Raw genomic sequence first — 17,850 nt, 5'->3', positions numbered from 1 at the left:
CCCCCCCCCCCCCCCCCCGAGAGCTTCCCTTGTCTCAGGTGCATAAACCCCATGGGGGTGAATGGAACCACTGGCTTTTTGCTCTCAGTGCTGATTACCCTTTTTTCTCCTTGTCCTGATGCTGTTTGGAGTGCTGGGATCCCCCCAAAAGGGGCCCATCAGGATGGGCACCCAGTGCACCAGTTCAAGACAGACGATGGGTGCCGCCTGTGGAGCTGGTGGAGGAAACAGATGTCTGTCACCCTGTGCCTGTGTCTGTTGAACGCTCTCTTTGTTTTCTGGTCTCCTTTTAGGAAGGATACAGTTTTATTCTATCCCTATCCTTAAAAGGAAGTGGAAGAGGTGTGAGGAAAAACAGAAGCGTGTTAGGTTCCCTCTGAGGACTGCTGTTCCCCATCCCAGTCACACCCTTGAACGTCTTCGTGTGTCGTGTGCAGTGTGATGGTCACTCGTGGCCACTGGAGGTGTGCCTTGTTCTGTCCTTGGCTTGCTTGGGTTGTCTGAGGTTTCTTGCTGCTTTTGTTTAATTGGAGAAGATGCCTAAGGTTGGCAGAGGGAAGATGAGGCCATGCTCAGACCACATGCGGTGATACCGGTCAGCATGTCACAGTGAGGCCATGCTCAGACCACATGCGGTGATACCAGTCAGTATGTCACAGTGAGGCCATGCTCAGACCACATACGGTGATACCGGTCAGCATGTCACAGTGAGGCCATGCTCAGAACTCATGCAGTGATACCGGTCAGCATGTCACAGTGAGGCCATGCTCAGACCACATGCGGTGATACCAGTCAGTATTTCACAGGTGTCCGCTCTTGGGTGTTTACTTTATCTTTGTTCTTTTTCACTCTGTGGTTAATGAAATTCTACAGTGGCTGTTGATAATGAACAAATGATGAAAGTGGCAGTGTCATAATGTGGGAGATTTCTGATTGTTCTGAATTGTCTTTTTTGACTGTAGGTAATTGGTACGCCTCAGAGACCTGCAGCGTCAAACACTATCGTGGTAGGAAGCCCACACACCCCCAACACTCACTTTGTCTCTCAGAACCAGCCTTCCGACTCCTCACCTTGGTCTGCCGGGTGAGCACTGCCCCTCCAGCCCTCAGAGTCGCAGAATTGTTAGAATTGTCACCCCCAGCTCTCCTGCAGCCACGTGTATTACATGATCATGCTATCAGGCTCCCATGTGCATTGATTTCAGAGCTCTTAATTAAATCCATGTAACTGGATTGGAAAACGTCCCATCGTGCCCAGCACAGACCACACTGTCTCTCAGTAGTGGAGAAGTCGGCTGTGGGCGGCCGCCGCCCCTCTTAGTGTCTGGTGTGATATTGGTAGCTCTCGGCCAAGAAGAGGAGGAAGGTGGTCTCATCCATGCCACAGTAACTGTGAAACTTTTCATTGTCTGCACTGGGTGTAAATGGGATGGATTTCACCCACTGTCACTGAATTTCACCTAAATGCACCCTGGGTTACGGCCCCACCGGACGGTCCCAGCACAGCTGCCACTTCCACTAAAGCAAAGTCTGATGTGGAAACAGTTTTACTCCAAGTCAGCTGTGTGTTTTTCCTTCAGAACAAACAGATAAACACAAAGCTGTAAAACCAAGTCTGTATTCGTTCTAAAGCAGAAATTATCAGTCTCCAAAACTTAGCCAGTTAGAAACTTAGAGTGACCTTTTTCCTTGATGTGGTGACTTTAAGTTTACAAATCTGGATTTTCCCTCATGGTCTGAGGCACCTGCTATCATGTGAGCGTTTGCCTTATGTAAATTACAGCCTGCTGAAATTTGCCCTAAAATTCTTACACTAACACGCCTTGTAATTCCTGATGCTGGTTGACGTCTTTGGAACAGTGGTGCTGAGTGTATTGATATGTATCATTTATATACTGATTCCCGTCCTTCTGGATGTTTGCCCCATTTTTCTTGACATTTGAAGACACAGATGCATGATCTGGCCTCATAAGTGTTCATCTTCTGACCTTAAAAACACTGGACACCTGTCAATGTCTGAGATGGAACCTTTTTCCTGTGACATGGGTGGTGGGAAATCCTGGCTTGCTCATGTGATATCTGTTGCACCCGTGGGACTTGGGCCCTTTTTGTGTAGCTCGTTAGGTCTTTTAGGTAAAAGTGTGTCTTGATTCAAAGCTGGCTCTCAGGAATGCTAGTGGCCATTTACCTTTTCCTTTGTGTTTTTGAAGGAAACGCAACAGGAAAGGAGAGAAGAACGGCAAAGGCCTGCGGCATTTCTCCATGAAGGTGTGCGAGAAGGTGCAGAGGAAAGGGACCACGTCCTACAACGAAGTGGCAGACGAGCTGGTCGCGGAGTTCAGTGCTGCCGATAACCACATTCTACCAAATGAATCAGTGAGTGTGTGCCAGGTGGGGCATGTGACTGGCCAGGGGTAGCAGAACTCAATGGCATGGCATAGCTCATCTTGTAAAATTGGAAGCAATTGCAGACATACAGAGCACACCAAGTACAGCATAAAAGAGCTCTTGGTGGCCTGCTTGCGGTGTGTTGCTGGCACAGTGTTTGTTCCATTGTCCCCCAGTGTGTTAGCGCTTGGGTCCTGGCCCTGTGTGTGCCTCCCTGCAGAAACACCCCTGTCCCCTGTTGGGCTCTACCACCCAAGGCCCCCCTCAGCTCCTCCCACACAGAGGCAAGGTCTGTCCAGCTGTATCTTGTCCCATAGATGATGTGGTTTCATGAGGACATGTTGATGCTGTTCCAGCAGATGAATTCGCTGTGTGCTTCCTCGAGCACGGGGACATGGCCTAAACTGTTAGATGTTCACCTACACTCTTTGGTTCATTTGAAACACTGACACTCTGTGTCCCCAGGCTTACGACCAGAAGAACATAAGGCGGCGAGTGTACGATGCCTTAAACGTGCTGATGGCCATGAACATCATCTCCAAGGAGAAGAAGGAAATCAAGTGGATTGGTCTGCCCACCAACTCGGCTCAGGAATGTCAGAATTTAGAGGTGCACCTTTAACTTATTTTCTTTTGTGTCGAAGAGCAGTTCTGCCCAAAGCACCCGTTTTTGTCATCATTGGTCACTTAAAGGGTCTTTGGCCACATGCCCTTGTGCCCTCTGTGCCCGGCATGGGCCTGGCGGGCAGATGGCAGACATCATGCCCTTCTCAGCCTCTGTGGTGAGGACGTTTCCCATCTGCATCGATGCAATTTGCTTCCCATCTTAGCTGGGCTCCACAGATGCTCGTCTGTGGGAGGTGGGAGAGTGGTGGGCCCAGACCAAGTGTGTTAAACTATAATGCACGTTAATTTTGAGTCAAGTTTGTGGGATCTTTTTTTTTTTTTTTTTTAAATACCATAGCCGATCCAACAAATGAGAGGAGAAGGGAGAGGTGTAGTTTTGAAATCACAGAGAAATGCCTGTGTCCTGTAGCACATGCTGTATTCTGGGTTAAATTCCAGGTTTTTGGCACAGACATACTTAGGTGCCAAGTAGTGTGGATGTGGGTTTTTAAATATGCTGTGTGGAACAACTGTGATGGTTTCTTGCATCAGTGGTTTGTTTTTGAAGGTGGAGAGACAGAGAAGACTTGAAAGAATAAAGCAGAAACAGTCTCAACTTCAAGAACTTATTCTACAGGTAACAGGATACTTACCATCGGAGGCAGGGTAATTGTTATTCTACTAATTTAGTCCTTCAACAGCAATGTCTCGCAGTAGGTTATACTTCTGCACGGTAAATAAAATCCCTACTTTGAGATTCTGAGTGTGAGAGCTCATGTCACATAGGAGTTGTCAGCGACATGGGCCTTGTTCCCAGAGAGTTTGTGTGTGTGCAAGAGCCTGTGTCCTGTGGCACAAAGTGTCTAAATAGCAGGAGAGATGGCTGCACACAGAAGTAGCACTTAATGTCATTCCTTCAGAGAAGTGTTAAGCATGCGCTGAGCATCGGGTACTGGGCCAATGTTTGGGTGTGTAGTGAGCTCGGTGTGTGTGGGTCTTGACAACTCCTGGTCAGTGGCTGGTGCAGGCGAGTGGGCTCTGTGTGTGACATTAGCTGCACGGCGTGGCTGGTCCCCTGACTGAGGGGTGCTAGAATCTCTCAGGAGGGGATGGTGCTGAGCCTGTGGAGATAGGGTGCAGGGGTCCTGGTTGTAGGAGTGTGTGGCCATGGCCTGAGAGGATTGTGGAGGGCAAAAGGCAGCTGCTTGAGCTGTAGCCTCTGCACACAGGGTAGGAGTGGGAGGCACTGAGAGGGGTTCTGACTTCAGGAGGGGCCAGAGGGCCAGGTTCTGGTGCGGTGCCCACCCCTGAGGATGTCGGCTGCACGGGAAGGCCTCGCCTACCTACTCAAACCCTGATGGACTTGCTGAGCAGAGGCATCCAGGAACCGGTGTCCCGGAGTGCTCAGGCCCCTCCCTATGGGATCAGCCCAGGACTGCTTGGGCAGTGCTGTAGGCACCAAGAAACATCTGAAAAACCCACAGTTCTGGTGCTGACTTACACCCTACCCTGGGTGGTGGCACATATCCTGGACTCACAGTTTCTTCCATGCAGTTGCCCCTGTTGGAATGAGTTGTTCACTCTCTGTGTTCATAGCATGTTGTAGCTGCTTTTTAAATGTGAGGTTGCTGCTCCCCTTCGCCTGAGACAGGACCTCGGCAGCCCAGCACCTGCCACTGTGGGAATGGCTCGGCGAGGCAGGGAGGGAAAGGGAATTGTCTGGTTTTAAGTTAACAGCAAGGAAGTTATCTTCATGGGGAAATATTCATTTCAGTGCACTGAACGCTGGGTTTAGCCTCGTAGAACCCACTCCCTCACAGGAGAAATCCCTTCCCAGCACAGGGACTGTTTGGTGTTTTCACTTTTCTGGAGGCTCAGGTCTAAGACCTTCAAAGGCCATCACCCTGTAGGTAGGACTAGTGCAGGTGATCTCCAACAGGAAGCAAAGGATGGCAAGGAATTCAACTTCTGCAGTCAGTGTTTTTCTCTTAATTCCTTTGTCGGAGGCCGTTTCTGTCTGAACGATATGAATGCTCTGCATCTGCTCGTCCTCAGTCCTCTGAGCACATGGTTTCCCGAGTGCGGTTCTTCCCAGGCCTCAGAGGTCTGTGCTGGCTGTTGGTGCCGGTCCCTTTCTGTCTGGCTGGCATGGAGGGTTGTGGAGAACTCCACGGAGAAAAGGGATCATGCTCTGGTGGGACTGCGTTGCCAGTGTCAACGGCTCCTCTTTTTTTTTAGCAAATTGCCTTTAAGAACCTGGTGCAGAGAAACCGCCAGGCAGAACATCAGGCTAGCCGGCCGCCCCCGCCCAACTCTGTCATCCACCTGCCTTTCATCATTGTCAATACCAGCAAGAAGACTGTCATCGACTGCAGCATTTCTAATGACAAGTAGGTTGAAGATGGGAAAGGATTTCCCTGAGTAGGCATCTCTCTTTAAGGAAGATAAAACTCACTAGAACAAGTTTTGAAATTTTGCACAAACAGCCAGTGTTTGCTGTCTGCCCTGTGATGGAGCCAGGCGGCCACTGAGCTGTGGGTGCAGTGCTGTGTGTACTGGGCATGTTGTTTTGTAGGACAGGTCCTGCCTCTAGGGTGTGGACAGTGATGTACAGTGTTACCTGGACCTCTTGTGTCGTTTATTTCTAAGCTTGTAAATTCTGTAAAGAGCCACTGATGACAGGGAGCCTGGGGGAGGTCAGGCATGATTAGGGGCAGTGGGTCAGTCCTGCCCTGAGCCCTAAGCCAGCATGTGCTCTGTCCATCTGGAAGACCCTCTTTCTAATCGTACCTTTCCCCTTCAGATTTGAGTATCTGTTTAATTTTGACAACACGTTTGAAATCCATGATGACATAGAAGTGCTAAAGCGGATGGGGATGGCTTGTGGGCTGGAATCAGGGAGCTGCTCTGCCGAAGACCTTAAAATGGCAAGAAGTTTGGTACCAAAAGCTCTGGAACCATATGTGACAGGTCAGTCTTCCTGAGGACCGTGGTGTGGCTGTGTTGCCAGGGTGAGGGATGTCTCTCCCAGCTCTTGGGTGTGTGTTTTTCTGAACTCAGGCTCCAGCACACAGGACCAGGAACAAAGACAAAAGGAGCCATGGGAGGGATGAGGGAGCCACAGGGCAGGGGCTAGATAGGGTCTTTCAGGATTTCATCTTCCAGGCAGGGCCAAAAATAGAAAAATTGAAATTCTTTGAGGAGTACACTGGGCTTGACGGTGTCTTTGCTTTAAGGCCATTGACTCTTCTCTATAACAAAGTAACCAAGTAAAAACATTTCAAAATGATTGATCTTGTTCTTCTATAAATCACAGCATGAAAGGGGAGGTGTTTCTTTTATGAGCTGTCATTCTCTTCTGTGGCTTTTGCATATTGAGTCCTTTCCTGAGTCTTGGACTGCAAATGTGAAGAATAGCTGTGTAGAGAGAAATTGTAAGAGATGCTGTCCCTGCTGGTCCTTCTCCTGCTATCCTAGACTATGGTGTGGATATATTCCCCGAGAGGGTCAGAGATTCCTCCCTGTGTACGTTCCTGGAGCAAGTGAACATCTGGCCTCTGTCATTGGGGGAAAATGGGCTCCTGACCCATTTTTCAGCCTCCAGCAGCTCATGCTGCCTGGACACCTGACTTAAGTCCTTGCCTTTTGTCCAGTGCTCAGTGGAGTCCCTAAGATGGGGAGTAGTAAGAAGAGCCATTGTTGTGAATGTATGTTTTTACCTCATTCTGTTGCCCATTTCCTGTATTATAATGAATATGATATTGATGTAGTAGCTTAGGTATGTCATTCGTAAGTTAATATACTTATGTGCACTGAGGATTGTCACATCTTTTTAGAAAAGACTGGCTTCAGTGGCACTTACTCCAATGTAGAATAAGGGCTAACATCCACCTGGAGGCTACACTTCTGTGTCTATCTGGAACCAATACTAAAACACCCTATTCAACCATCAGTGTAAAATATGTCTACAGAAGGGAGTCTCTTTTCTCAAAACCTACTCCAGAGTAATAGAAGAAGCACCTGCTCGACAAGATGACCAGACAGCAATGTAGATACCAGAGATACCAAAAAAAACAAAAAAACAAAATATGACACCACCATAGGAATATGATAATTCTCAAATACCAGACCTGATAGAGCAGGAAACCCTTGAATTGACTGAAAAGGAATTCTGAGCAACAATCTTAAGGAAACTCAATGAGATATAAGAAGACTCAGGTGACACAATGAAATGAGAAAAACAATTCATGATATTAATGAAGAAATTTACAAGGAGATAGATACCTTAAAAAGGGATGTAGCAGAACTCCTGGAACTGAAAGATTCATTCAACAAAATAAAAAACACAACTGAGAGCTTAAGCAGCAGGCTAGAGTGAGCAGAAGAAAAAAATTATGATCTCAAAGACAGTCTTATTGAAATAACCTAGGTGGACAAAAAAGAAAAAAGAACAAAATAATGAGGAAAATCTGTGAGAGCTATCAGATAACCGTAAGTGCACAAACATCTGAATCACGGGTGTTCTGGAAGGGGAAGAGAAAGGAAAAGGCATTGAAAACCTATTCAACAAAATAATAGCAGAAAATTTGCCAGGTATTGGGAGAGATGTGGACCTTAGGATCCAGGAGGCTCAAAGGCCCCCAAACAGATTTAATTCAAAAAGTTCTTTCTGAGACACATTATAGTCAAACTGGCAAAATTCAAAGGCAGAGAATCCTAAAAACAGCAAGAGAAAAGCATCAAGTCACCTATCAGGGAGTCTCCATTAGAATAACAGCAGACTTCTCATAGGCCAGAAGAGAATATGCTGATACATTTAAAAATACTAAAAGAAGAAAACTGCCATCCAAGAATACTATACCCAGCAAGGCCATCCTTCAGAAACGAAGGAGAAATAGTGTATTTCCCAGAGGAACAAATACTGTGGGAGTTCACCACCACATGACCAGCCCTACAAGAAATACTCAAGGGAATCCTGCATCTGGAATCCAACAAAACGATAATCACTACCATGAATACTAAAGAAAGAATGAAAACCACTGGTGGAACGAATATGCAAATGAGAGAAAGAAACTGTATCTTACCACCTCAAAAAAACAATGAATACCAAAGACAAAAAGGAAAGAAAGGAACAAAAGATATTTAAAATGTAAATTGATAGAATACCAGGAGTAAGTACATTTCAATAACAACCATAAATGTAAATGGGTTAAATTCCCCACTCAAAAGACACAGACTAGCTGATTGGATTAAAAAGTTAGACCCAACTATATGCTTTCTGCAGGAGACTCACCTCACCTGTAAAGACACACACAGACTAATATTGAAGGGGTGGAAAAAGATATACCATGCAAATTGAAACCAAAAATAAGCTGGAGTAGCTATTTTTATTGGATAAAATAGACTTTAAAAACCATAAAAAGAGACAAAGAAGGCCATTATATAATGATGAGGGATCTGTCTATTAGGGAGACATAACAATCATGAATATATATACACACTCAACACAGGAGCACCCAGATATATAAAGCAAATGCTACTAGACCAGAGTCCCCACTACAAAATAGGGGTCCTCAACACCTGTCTCTCAACTTTTTACAGGTAGATCATCTAGGCAACAATCAATAGAGAAACACGGGATTTAAATTACACATTAGGCCAATTGGATCTGGTAGATATCTCCAGAACATTTCATCTAACAGCTGCAGAATATACTTCCTTCTCTGCAGCACATGGAACATTGTCCAGGATAGAACACATATTAGGACAAAAATCAAGTCTCAACAAATTTAAAAAAACTGAAGTCATTTCAAGTATCTTTTCAGACCACAGTGGGTTAAAACTAGAAATCAATAACAAGTGAAACTCTGGAAACTACAGATATATGGAAATTAAGCAGCATGCTCCTGAATGACCTAGAGGCCAAGAGGAAATTAAACAGGAAATCAAAAAATTTCTTAAAACTAATGAAAGTAAAGACACATCATACCAAAACCTGTGCAATACTACAAAAAGTGTACTAAGAGGGAATTTCATTGCAATAAATGCTTGCATCAAAAGAATAGAAGGTTTTAAAATAAACAACTTGATACTACACCTCAAAAAACTAGAAAAACCAGAACAATCCAATCGCAAAATTAGTAGAAAGAAATAATTAAGATCAGAGCAGAACTAAATGAAACAGAGAGCTGAAAAGTGATACAAATGATCAAAAGGTGGGTTTTTGAGAAGACAAACCATTGGCTAGGCTAACTAAAAAATGAAAAGAGAAGACCCAAATAACAAAAATCAGAAATGAAAAGGAGACATTACAACCAACACCACAGAAATACAGGGAATCATTAGAGACTAATATAAACAACCATATGCCAACAAATCTGAAAACCTGGAGGAAATGGATCTCTACACATGAACAGTAACAAGCAATGAGATTGAAACAGTAATCAGCAGTCTCTCAACAAAGAAAAGCCCAGGGGCAGATGGCTTTACTGCTGAATTCTACCAAACCTATAAAGAGGAATTAATACCAACTCTCTTCAAACTATTCCAAAAAGGAAATGGGGACCATTCTCCTGAACTCATTCTGTGAGTCAAGCATCACCCTGATACCAAAACCAGTCAAAGATACAACAAAAAAAGAAAACTACAGGCCAATATCTTTGATGAACATAAACGCAAAAATCCTCACCAAAATATTAGCAAATGAATAAAGCAGCACATCAAAAAAATTATACACTGTGATCAAGTGGGATTCATCCCAGGAATGCAAGGATGGTTCAACATACACAAGTTAATAAATGTGATTCACCACATTAACAAAATCAAGTCCAGAAACTTTATGACTCTCTCAATAGATACAGAAAAAAATTTGATAAAATTCAACATCCCTTCATGACAGAGACTCTCAACAAATTAGGTATAGAAGGAAAATATATCAACACGATAAAAGCCATATATGACAGACCCACTACTAACATCATCCCGAATGGGGAAAGGGACAGGAACACGATTCTCACCACTCCTATTTAACATAGTACTGGAAATACTACTTGGGGTAATCAGGCAAGAGAAAGAAATAAAGGGCATCCAGATTGGAAAAGATGAAGTAAAACTGTTCCTGTTTTCAAATGACATGATCCTATATGTAGAAAAACCCAAAGCCTCTACAAAACGATTTCAGTAAAGTTACAGGATACAAAATCAACACGCAAAAATCAGCATTTTAATACTGCAACAGTGAACTAGCAGAAAAGCAAGCAAGGAAGTAAGCCCATTTATAATAGTCATCAAAAAAATAAAATACCTAGGAATCAATTTAACTGAGGAAGTGAGAGATCTCTACAATGAGAACTATAAATCACTGCTGAAAGAAATTAAAGAGGATACAGAAAGATGGAAAGACATTCCATGATCTTGGATTGGAAGAATTAACATTGTGAAAATGTCCATACTACCCAATGCAGTCCCCATCAAAATACCAATAGCAAAACAATCCTAACATTCATATAGTACAGCAAACGTCCCAAAACAACCAAGCAATCCTGAGCAAAGAGTAAAGCAGGACGCACAGCACTACCTGACTTCAAATTATACTACAAAACTATAGTAACCAAAACAGCATTATACTGTCATGAAAACACACTCAGACCCATGGAACCGAATAGAGAACCCAGAAATAAACCCATGTACTTATAGCCAACTGATCTTCAACAAAGGCACCAAGAACATACATTGGGGAAAAGACTGCATCTTCAATATATGGTGCTGGGAAAACTGGACCTCCACATGTCAAAGAATGAAACTAGATCTGTACCCCAATTGAATAATGCCAAACGTAAAACCTTCTACTGCATTTAAAATTCTGAAATATGGAGACAATCTTATTTTATTCCAAGCTGCCGTGAACTATAAAGAACTACAAATATTTCTACTAAAAGAAATGAGTCAAATTATAAGCTACATTTCTTTTTGTCTTTTTTTCGTGACCGGTAACGGGATCGCAACCCTCGGTGTCACACCCGTACCGTGACCAGCAATGGGATCGCAACCCTCGGTGTCGCGCCCGCACCGCGCTCAACCAGTGAGCGGACCGGTCTCTATATGGGATCCGAACCCTCGGCGGGAGCGCCGCCGCGCTCCCAAGCGCCGCACTCTACCGAGTGCGCCACCGGGCCGGCCCTAGATCTGTACCTCTTGGCATAAACCAAAATCAAATCAAGATGGATTAAAGACTTAAATATAAGACCTGAAACTATAAAACTACTAGAAGAAAACACGGGAACACTTCAGGATGTAGGACTGGGCAAAGACTTTATAAATAAGACCCCCAAAACACAGGTAACAAAGGTAAAAATAGGTGGGAGTGTATCAAACTAAAAAGCTGCGCAGCAAAAGAATTAAGAGATTGAAAAGACAATCTACAGAATGGGAGAAAATATTTGCAAAACGTGCATCTAAGAAGGGATTAATATCCAGAATATATGAGGAAATCAAACAGTTTAACAGTAAAAAAACAAGTAACCTGATTAAAAAATGGGGAAAAGAATAGAAGAGGCATCTCTCAAAGGAAGATATACAGGGCCCAAAAGACACATGAAAAAACACTGACCGTCACTGAGCATCAGCGAAATGCAAATCAAAACCACATCGAGATGTCATTTTATGCCAGTTAGACTGGCCATTATCAAAAAGACAGAGGATAACAAACGCTGGCAAAGATGCAGAGAAAGAGGACCCCCCTACACTGTGGGTGGGACTGTAAATTGGTGCAGCCATTATGGAAAACAGTACGGAGTTTCCTCCAACAATTATAGGTAAAACTGCTATACGATCTAGCAGTACCAGTGCTGGGTGTATATACCCAAGGATTGGAAATCACGTCAAATGGATATCTGCAGTAGCATGTTTATCACAGCTCTATTATACATAGCAACGTTGAACTTTCAAAAGGAGTGAACAGAACTGAGGCTACCAGAGGTAGGAAAGGGGGAGGGTGTTAGCGAGAACTTGGTCAAATGTCACAAAGAATGATTACATTGCATTATGATTTGATCACCACATTTCATACACAGGTATGGATATTCAACTCTGTACCTCACAAATATGTATAATCAATTATGTTTCAATTAAAAAAAAGAAGACTGGCCTGTGGCCACAAAAGTGAGGCCCTGCACTATAGCACAGGGCAGAACATGCCAGACAAGCCAGAGACACCCAGAAGTTCCCCTTTACTCAGTGCGCGTAACTTTATCTGCCCGTGCGTCTTGTAGTGTTTCTGTTTCATGACATTCACTTGATTTACTTTCTCTTTTCAGAAATGGCTCAGGGATCCATCGGTGGTGTGTTTGTCACGACAGCAGGTTCCACGTCCAACGGCACAAGGCTTTCTACCAGGTGACAGCAGCGGAGGGTGTGGGATATCTCTCCTGTGCCTCTCCTGGTATTTGGAGGTCCAGGCAGGGCCACCCTCTCCCCTAGCAGCCGGGGCAGCCCCCAGCATGTATATAGACCACCCATACCCCTGGGCCGTTGAGCATGACTTGTCTGCTCAAAAAATCAATGGTGCAGGGGGGAGCTGCTGTAGGTGTGGGGCTCTGCTGCAGGTGGAGGCCGCTATGGGGGTGAGACTACTGCAGGTTGGGGGCTGCACTGGGCTTGTCTTCGTGTGGGAAGAGGCTTCTTTTCTTGGTTTCTTCCTCCTACAAACTAAAAACAATACGTGGATTTTATTTTTTAAAAAGTTGCACACAGTAAACGGAGCAAAAACCACCCAAATTCTAGTACCCCGGGTAGCTCAAGTGATAACACGTATGTCTAGATTTTTTTCTATTTTTTAAACATATTTGAGATACATTCATCTAAATTTTGTTCCTTTTTTCCACTTTGTTTTATTGTATTTTTTCTGTTATTGAAGGAGCTTTATTATTTAAACAAATATGTATTTAACCTTTGATCTAGCAATCCCACAGAGCAGAATGATGTCCTAGGTATTTATCGTAGTGCTTTAATGATAAACAGAACCTTATAATAAATATTAATAAAACAATTTCATAAACTTATTGTTATACATTTTATGATATTTTATATTAATCTTAAATATTAATAAGATGTTAAAGTTAATGTAGGTCCAATAATTAGGGATTGCTTGGTAAATCACAGTGTGCTTGTGCCTGTGGTGGACTGTCCTGCAGCTGCAGATGTGGCAGACAGGCCCCAATGTGGGCGGGGGCTGTGAAGGCCTCCTCACCTGTAAGGGGGGACTTATACTGGTCGAACCATGGATTTGCTGTGGGGGACAGGGAGGTGATAGAGTAAGTGAGCCATGGACAGAGGTTGGCTCGCGCTCTCTTCTAATTTAAGTTTCTAGCTGTGCATGAATGTGTAGGGGTTGATCTATAAAATGTTAAACACTGGTTCTTCTGTTCGGTGGAAGTTGGGTATTTTTAAAACTTTTATCTTCATGTAGTTCTTTTTATCCATTAAACTTTTCAGATGCATCAGTTTAAGATGTTACTTTTCCAGAAGAAAAACCAATTTTAATAGTGGCACGATATGACGCATTACGAAAGCACATTATAAGGGACATTTAGGTGGTTCCCAGTTATAAGAAAAGCTGCAATGAGCAGCTTTATGGCTGTTTGTCATCTTCTCTGACTTGTTTTGCTAGGCTCTATCTCCCAGGTGCGGAATTACTCTTGTCAAAAAGTGCAACATCTGTTAGTTTTTATTGTATGGTACTAGTAAAAGGTATTAAAATATAAGCATATGGTTTTATGTTAATAGAAACATTTTTAATGTTAGAACACATTGTCACTTCTTGCCTGGGTTAGGTTTTTGAGGTTCTGCCAATCTTCTAGGGGTCTCAGTCTACATTGCCAAGTCAAAGCCACACTCTGCCAATTATGTCCTGCCCCAAACTCACTCTTTTTCCTAACCTGTTACCGGTGGTAAGGAAAGTCTTGGAAAGAAGGTTCTAGTGCTTTTCCAGTTTGTGCACTTTGAGATTTTGTTTCTGATGTAACAATAAATAAGGGGAAACAGTGAACCCTGTGTCCCCGCTGTATTCTGCATGTTTTAGTTGTGTGTCAAGACAGCAAGACAGCGCTGTCAGAATGTGATGGAGCCCTGTATTGTAGGTAGTCAACAGTCTTCCATTTCTGTCTCATCATGAGGGACATGCCCAGCGTGTCCTCCGGCTGAAGGCCCCTGGGTTGAGGCGAGGGAGGGGTGGGCACAGCGTCACTGACTGCATCTGGCGTCTTGTCTTGCAGTGACTTGACCAATGGTGCAGACGGGATGCTGGCCACCAGCTCCAATGGGTCTCAGTACAGCGGCTCCAGGGTGGAGACCCCCGTGTCCTACGTTGGGGAAGATGACGATGAGGATGACGACTTCAACGAGAATGATGAGGAGGACTGACTGTCTGCTGTAGACCCCTCTCCCCATTCAGATTCAGCTTCAGGAAAAAGTCGTTTAGGGAAGAGAAACTTTTTTTTAACGTGAGGTTTTCTGTTTCTTTTTGGCCTCCTCCCGAGGAGATATTGGTAAGCTATTGAATTTAGATATGCACCTCCGATAAGCAAGGATTGTCTTTCCTAGGATTTAAGACATGCTGTGGATGTGTGTTGGTACCAGTGTGCTGATGCAGAGCCTTTATTTCCTTTTTAGGATTCGTGTTTTCATTTTCTATTTTTTATTTTTAATTCAGAAGGGTGTTTTTTGCCCCTTAACAATTCTTGCTGAGTTTGCTGAAGAAGTTGTACTTCATCCACGTCAATGAAAATAAAACGCTATCCTGTTGTGGACAATGAACACCGAATGCCCTTTATTTTCAGTCTGTTTGAATGGCGCCACATGCTGGCAAATAACAAGACTCCGTGATGAGTTTTCCATCTGTTACATCTTGCAGTAGTGTCCAAAGAACCAAGCAAATAGCAAAGCTCCACTTTATGAACATTAAGCGCCATAAATTTAATATGACTTTAATTCCCCTTAAATTATATTGACTATTGTGATTCCATCAAGTCTATACACTTTCTCTATCTATTGCAGCAACAAATTGCGAAGTGCTTTTTTTGTTTGTTTTTGTTTTGTTCGGTAAAAGTTTACTGCCACGCTGGTGCAGCTATGGAAACTGAAAGGCTTGGAATGGTTTATTGCTTATGGTAAAATTTGCCTGATTTCTTACAGGCAGTGTTTGGAAACTTTTTATTATATAGTTGTTTACATACTTATAAGTCTATCATTTAAAGACATGTACTGAAACAAATGTATTTGTTTCGTAAACATCTTCCTGTAATCTATTATAAAGTTGAAATTAAATAGAGAGAATGTTTTAACAGTTTTTTAACTCAAAATTTGTCAATCATTTTTAATAGTTCTTTTTTTATAAAAAGAAAAAGGAATTTAAGGACAGGCAGTAGTCTCTTTTAAAATTTATTCACAAGAAACCATTAACTGCACAGTTGCTGTTAGCTGCCTGTTCTAAAACGATAGTCTTTTTATTGAAACACAAAGAAGCTTTTCTGTAATATTTTATGGACTATAAAGAGACTTTAATTGTTTGACTTGTTTAACTTGGCACTGTTAGTTTTTATTAATAAAACGCGCATGGGCATTTTAAACAAGTTCTGTGTTTCTGTAATTCAGGATTATTGTCTAGAAGTTATTCTATCTTGTTAGTCTTGTTTAACACCTGAGTGAAAAAGTAGGTTTTCAGGCCCAGGTGGTCCCTATAGGCAGGTAACCCTCCCCTGTCTGAAGTGGTCAGAGGCACCTCCTCCTGGAGCTCGCCCTGAAGACAGAGGAAACTCCAGCAAGGGAAGCCCTGGTGGACAACGTGCCAAGGGGCACCGTCCTTTCTGGTGCCTGTGGTGTACAGAAAGGCTGTTCCTTGACTTTTTCTTCAGTCTAAAAATTGATACAGATTTTATAGGTTTGACTTTAAGAAAAATAAGATCGTGAGAGGATTCCAATTAGATTCAAATGTCAGTTTTCAACAAAATGTCAAGGATACATACAAAGAAACAGGAAAGTATGGCCCATTTAATGGAAAAAAAAAAAAATCAATGGAAACCATCCCTGAAAAAGATCTGATGGCAGATACACTAGACAAATACTTTTAAATAACTGTGTTAAAGATGCTCAAAGGACTTAAAAGACAATGTAGCAAAAGTAAAGAAAATGATATATGAATAAAATGGAAATACTAATAAAGAGAGAAAACCTAAAAAAACAAAAAAATCAAGCTGAAAAGTATAGTAACTGAAATGAAACACTAGAGTGATTTAAAGGCAGAATTAGCAAACTTGAAGATAGGACGATGGAAACTTCAGTCTGAGGAACAACAACAACAAAAAAGATGAAAGAAAAGTGAGCATGGTGTAAGAAGGGCATGTGAGACTCCACCAAGCTGAGCTGCAACATACGCATGTGGGAGTCCAAGAAGGAGAAGACAGAAACAAAGGGGCAGAGAGAATATCTGAAGAAATAGACTGAAAAACTAAAAAGTTTGAAAGTCATTAGTTTAAACATCCAGGAAGCTCAAAGAACTCCAAGTAACGTGTACTCAGAGAGTCCCACACAAAAACATTATAACCAGACTTCTGAAAGAATCCTGAAAGCAGTAAGTGAGGTGGCACATCATATACAAGAGAGCCTCAATGAGATTATCCATGGATTTCTCATCTGAAACTTTGGGGGCCACAAGGCAGTGGGCCAGTGTATATTCAAAGTGCTGAAAGAAGAAAAAAAAAAAGACCACCAAGAATTCTGTATCCAGCAAAACTGTCTTTCAAAACTGTGGGAGAAATTAAGACATTTCCAGATAAACAAAAGCTGAGGGAGTTTGTTACCACTAGACTTTCTCTGCAAGAAGTGCTCAAGGGTAAGATAAGAGGACAGACACTGGACAGCAACTTGAAGCTGTATGAAGAGCTCAACAAAGGTAAATACACAGGCAGTTATACAAGCTAGTATTATTGTAAGAATAGTTTGTAACTCCACCTTTTGTGTTGTACATGAGTTAGGAGACTAATACATTTTTAAAAAAGCAATTATTAGTCTAAAAGCCAGTATTATTGTAACTGGTCTGTAACTCCACATTTGTTTTCTACATAATTTAAAAGACTAATGCATTTAAAAGGATAATTAATTTTTTAAACACACAGTAGATTAAGAGGTAATTTTGTGATACTAACATCCTAAAGGGGTGGGGACAGCTATAAAGGAGCAGTTTTTATGTGGTATTGAAGCTAAGCTGGTGTAAATTCAAATTAGAGTGTTATAATATATAATATTTATATTAAATGTACTCACAGTGGTAACCATATAGAAAATTGCTATAGAATATACACAAAAAGAAATGAGAAATGAATGTAAACATTCAGTATAAAAAACCGGCTAAACACAAAAGACAGTGAAGCAGGAACTGAGGGACAAAAAAAGCTATTGAAAAATAGCAAAATGATAGAAGTCCTTATTAGAAATTATGTTAAATAGAAGTGGATTAAATTCTCCAATCAAAAGGCAGATTGGCAGAATGGATAAAAACACAATCAACCTATATATTGTCTGTGTGTACTCACTTTAGATCCAAAGACAAATAGATTGGAAATAAAAGTATGGAAAACAATATTCCATGTCAGTAGTCACCAAAAGAGAGCGGGTATGGCTTTACCATGTATGACAAAATAGACTTTAAAGCAAAAAAGATTACAAGAGACAAAGAAGGACATTATATATTAATAAAAAGTTAAATACAGCAAGAACATAAATTATAAGCATATATGCACCTAGTGACAGACCATCAAGATATTAAGCAAAAATGAGCAGAATTGAAGCGAGAAATAGACAATTC

General features: G+C 42.3%; 1 protein-coding gene across 3 annotated transcripts in view; it reads left to right on the top strand.

The window, feature by feature from the left end:
- TFDP1 (transcription factor Dp-1) overlaps positions 1-15,619 on the top strand; it is a 62,878-nt gene extending 47,259 nt beyond the window's left edge. For all 3 annotated transcript variants that reach the window (XM_008572921.1, XM_008572920.1, XM_008572922.1), the window contains 8 exons: positions 963-1,084; positions 2,211-2,376; positions 2,854-2,997; positions 3,562-3,630; positions 5,232-5,383; positions 5,797-5,963; positions 12,308-12,386; positions 14,264-15,619. In XM_008572921.1, coding sequence (XP_008571143.1) covers positions 963-1,084; positions 2,211-2,376; positions 2,854-2,997; positions 3,562-3,630; positions 5,232-5,383; positions 5,797-5,963; positions 12,308-12,386; positions 14,264-14,411 — 1,047 coding nt within the window. In that variant the 3' untranslated portion in view covers positions 14,412-15,619. The remainder of the gene's footprint in view (positions 1-962; positions 1,085-2,210; positions 2,377-2,853; positions 2,998-3,561; positions 3,631-5,231; positions 5,384-5,796; positions 5,964-12,307; positions 12,387-14,263) is intronic.
- Positions 15,620-17,850: the final 2,231 nt, after the last annotated feature.

Source organism: Galeopterus variegatus, unplaced genomic scaffold (genome assembly GCF_000696425.1).
Source record: "Galeopterus variegatus unplaced genomic scaffold, G_variegatus-3.0.2 Scaffold848, whole genome shotgun sequence".
NCBI lineage: Eukaryota > Metazoa > Chordata > Mammalia > Dermoptera > Cynocephalidae > Galeopterus > Galeopterus variegatus.
Note: the sequence above shows the minus strand (reverse complement) of the source record. Positions and strands in the feature narration are given on the sequence as shown.